This window comes from Barbus barbus (genome assembly GCF_936440315.1).
Source record: "Barbus barbus genome assembly, chromosome: 3".
Lineage (NCBI taxonomy): Eukaryota > Metazoa > Chordata > Actinopteri > Cypriniformes > Cyprinidae > Barbus > Barbus barbus.
In genome coordinates this window covers 32,211,438-32,214,671 of record NC_136731.1, presented here as the reverse complement: position 1 = coordinate 32,214,671, position 3,234 = coordinate 32,211,438, and the positions used below count along the sequence as shown (strand labels likewise).

Genomic DNA, 3,234 nt, shown 5'->3' with positions numbered 1-3,234 from the left:
TACATCTCTGAATGTTATCTTATGTATGTAGTGTATCCTCAGGCTCTTTTACTCTCTTTCTGGCTCACTGTACAAAAACAGATTAAAACAACTTGTCCTCAAACCCTGACAAACTTGGCTCTGTTTTGCACACTGCAGCCATAACCCGACTTCTCACTATAGTCGCTCTTTTCCGGTTTATCAGGCAGTGAAGGAGACCTGCTCTGTGTTTCCACATAGTCACATAGATTACAGCTTTTGCTGTGCCGACACACCCTTCCAGTAGTCAAGGATGTCATGCAAGTCCTCCCCCTTAGCAAACTGGACCTTTTTGCGCAAGGCGTTTCCGGCCGTTACATAACAGGACTCCTCACGTGGACCCTTTCTGTGGGGACGGAAGCGCTCCCAGATGCGCAAGGTGTTCTCGGAGGAGTACTCTGGACTCGAGGAATAGCCAGAGTAGTTGTGGTGACGGGGAGAGAGCTGAGAGTAGGAAGCAGCGTCTCTCTTGGTGCGTGACAGAGGCTTGAGAAAAGAGACCCTTTGGGCTGGGGAGTCATGGGAGCCCTCATAGTAAAGGGCAGGGACTGAGTGACGATGCTCTGCACAGTGGTAGTCTGGGTGCACCTCCAGGTGCTGCTGAAGGCCCATCCCATCTACAGTACCACCATCAATGCTACAGCCACCACCTCCACCACTACCTACTAAAGGGAGCCTCTCCAGGGGCTCACCGCACCCCAGTGGGCTGCCCTTGTCTGGATACTGGCAGGGATCTGGGCTGTGGGGTTCCGGAACATCTAGGCTGTAAACGCGACCTTTCCCACTGGAAGGGCGGCAGTGCCTCTTGGAAGAAGAGACGATGACAGCTGCATCAGCACTCATCTGTCTTTGAATAGGCCTCACAGCAGAAGCTGGGGGAGGCGGACGGTATGGCGGTGACACAAAGCCGCCCCCTGTGATCCCAGGTCTCTCGGACAGAGGAGCTGGGAAGGGAAGAGGGGGTGGAGGAGGAATTTTTGGGGAAGGCAGGACTTGGTAAGTATCACTGACACTGGTAGAAATGGGAATCAATCCTCTGGTCAGAGAGGAGGTAGAGGTAGGTGGGGGTGAGGTGGGACCACTTGCTGTGGTGGAAACAGTAGAGGTTCCGACACAGTCCAGCTTAAGGGCATCAATGCAGTTGTTAATTATTTGGTTGACCTTGTCGACCTCCATTGCAATTGTTGAAATCTCGGATGCTGATCCACAGCCATCATCATCTGAATCATCACCCAGGTCACTCCCATCATCCCCCCTGAGGTCTTCCTCCCGAATACCATGTACCACAGCTCCATCTCTCCCCCTTTCGTCTCCTCCTATAGAGGTTCTAATATCCATATAGTTGCCCTTAGTGGCCATGGCCTCTGAGAAGGCAGTTGCCATCTTCTCTACTTGAGGGATGGAGGACAGACGTGAGGAACTAGTGTTGGCAGAACCATGGCCAAGCATAGCAGAGCTGGATGAAGAGGACATGGGTAGTTTGCCATGGTGATACTGATGGTGGCTTTGCTCATGAAGTTTCTGGACGGCCGTGGGGTCATTTGCAGCTGCCGCTGCCACCTCTGGCCCGTATCGCATTTCCAAAATGGTCTTCTTCACACAAATGGATTTCTCTTTCGCTTCCTGACGGCGTCGTCTTCGCAAGCAGTAGTAGACAAACCCAAGAACAATCAGCATTCCAAAGAGGCAGCCAACAATGGTCATGATATAGTGGGTGGTCGTGGAGGGTGGAGGCATCAAGTCATCTGGATTTGGAGCACTGGTAGAAAAGTATAAACAAGTGTGGTTGTAGCGCTGTGAGTTGCGTATAGATGCCACGCAGAAGGTGTAGTTGGTGTTTGGTTTGAGCTTATTAAGGGTGATCATTTCCTTTTTATTCTTCAGGTTCATCACATCTGACACAAAGCTCTGATTATACTGCACCAGGATGTACATCTTGCTGTATGGCTTTGGAATCTGGATCAGAAGGGACGCAGAGGAGAGAGACACATGCTGCAGTTTGATGCTGGGACTAAATGCATTGTCAGATGAGGAGGATGTTGTGGGCTGATGGTATGGTCCAATGTGGTCAAACATGTCAGGACCCATGCCAGAAGAATCAGGATCAGGTGGTAGAGATGTCATCCCCGGAATCAGCACCCCATCCCGGCACACAGAGGAAAGGATATAGCGAGCACTCCGTCCATGCCCAGTCACAGGACTCAGCAACGGATAGCCAAACAGCTCCCGTGGGGTCTCGCACTGAAGTCGATCATAGGTGTGTGTGACATTGTTGAAGGCCTCTAACCAGGCGAGGAAGCTGTAGAGCTCACAGCCGCAGTGGAAAGGGTTTCCCGCAAGCTCACATCCCATTAGCCTGCCCAACACAGTGAAAGTGGATGGGTCTAGCCGGGCAAGCTTGTTCGATGACAGGTCCAGGTTGCTGAGGCTGGGGCACTCCCAGAATGCATTGGTGGCGATGACTTCTATGAGATTGTGCTGTAAGAAAAGACATTGCATACGTCCCAGACCTCGCAACATGCCTTCAGTCAGGTTGGTTAACTTGTTATATCCAAGTTGCAACACCTGTAGATTTGCTTGGCTTGCAAAAGCACCATCTTCAGTGTACGAGATCTCATTCTTGGTAAGGTTGAGGTCGGTCAGATTGGTGAAGCGACTCAGTGAGGTGAAAAAAATTGCTTTGATCTTGTTCTCATTAAGTCGCAAGTCATGTACTGTGTTGTTGATGTGCTGTGGGATTGTCTCATATGGTGGCTGGTTCTGGCTGCAGATGGCCAGCCACACATAGCCTTTATCCCCCTCGATGAGCCAGCAGTCACTTCTGACCAATGCTGGTGGGCATAAGAGCATGAAAAAAGGAAGGAACAGGAGGGTGGTACAGGAAGGAGTGAGGGCAGTCAATACACTCTTCATGATGGGAGTGGAGAGGAAGGGGTTGTTTTAAAATAAAGGGAAACAAGGTTGGATTCTAATGCAAGTCCGCTATTGAGAGTACAGATCTTTCACATATGCAAAAACTGGATTTCCTTTTGGGCTGTCAAAGCTGTTGACTTGTCATGGTTTCTTGCAGAGTCCCCATATTTGCTCATATCCAGTATAGCTGAGTTAGTGCCTGATACATTTTTTCACACTGATCTTGACTTGTAGGACAACGGCTGGAGTCCTTTCAACAGTCCTTTCTGTTGAATCTGTCAGATAAAACAAAGAAAGAACATA

At 50.1% G+C, this 3,234-nt stretch overlaps 1 protein-coding gene across 1 annotated transcript; it reads right to left on the bottom strand.

Annotated features, from left to right (window-relative positions):
- Positions 1–228: 228 nt before the first annotated feature.
- On the bottom strand, positions 229–2,931 carry elfn2b (extracellular leucine-rich repeat and fibronectin type III domain containing 2b; the record flags this gene model as incomplete). The annotated part of the gene is made up of 1 exon (XM_079399390.1): positions 229–2,931. One exon carries the CDS (start codon positions 2,929–2,931, stop codon positions 229–231), a length of 2,703 nt encoding a protein of 900 aa, XP_079255516.1.
- Between the last annotated feature and the right edge of the window lie 303 nt (positions 2,932–3,234).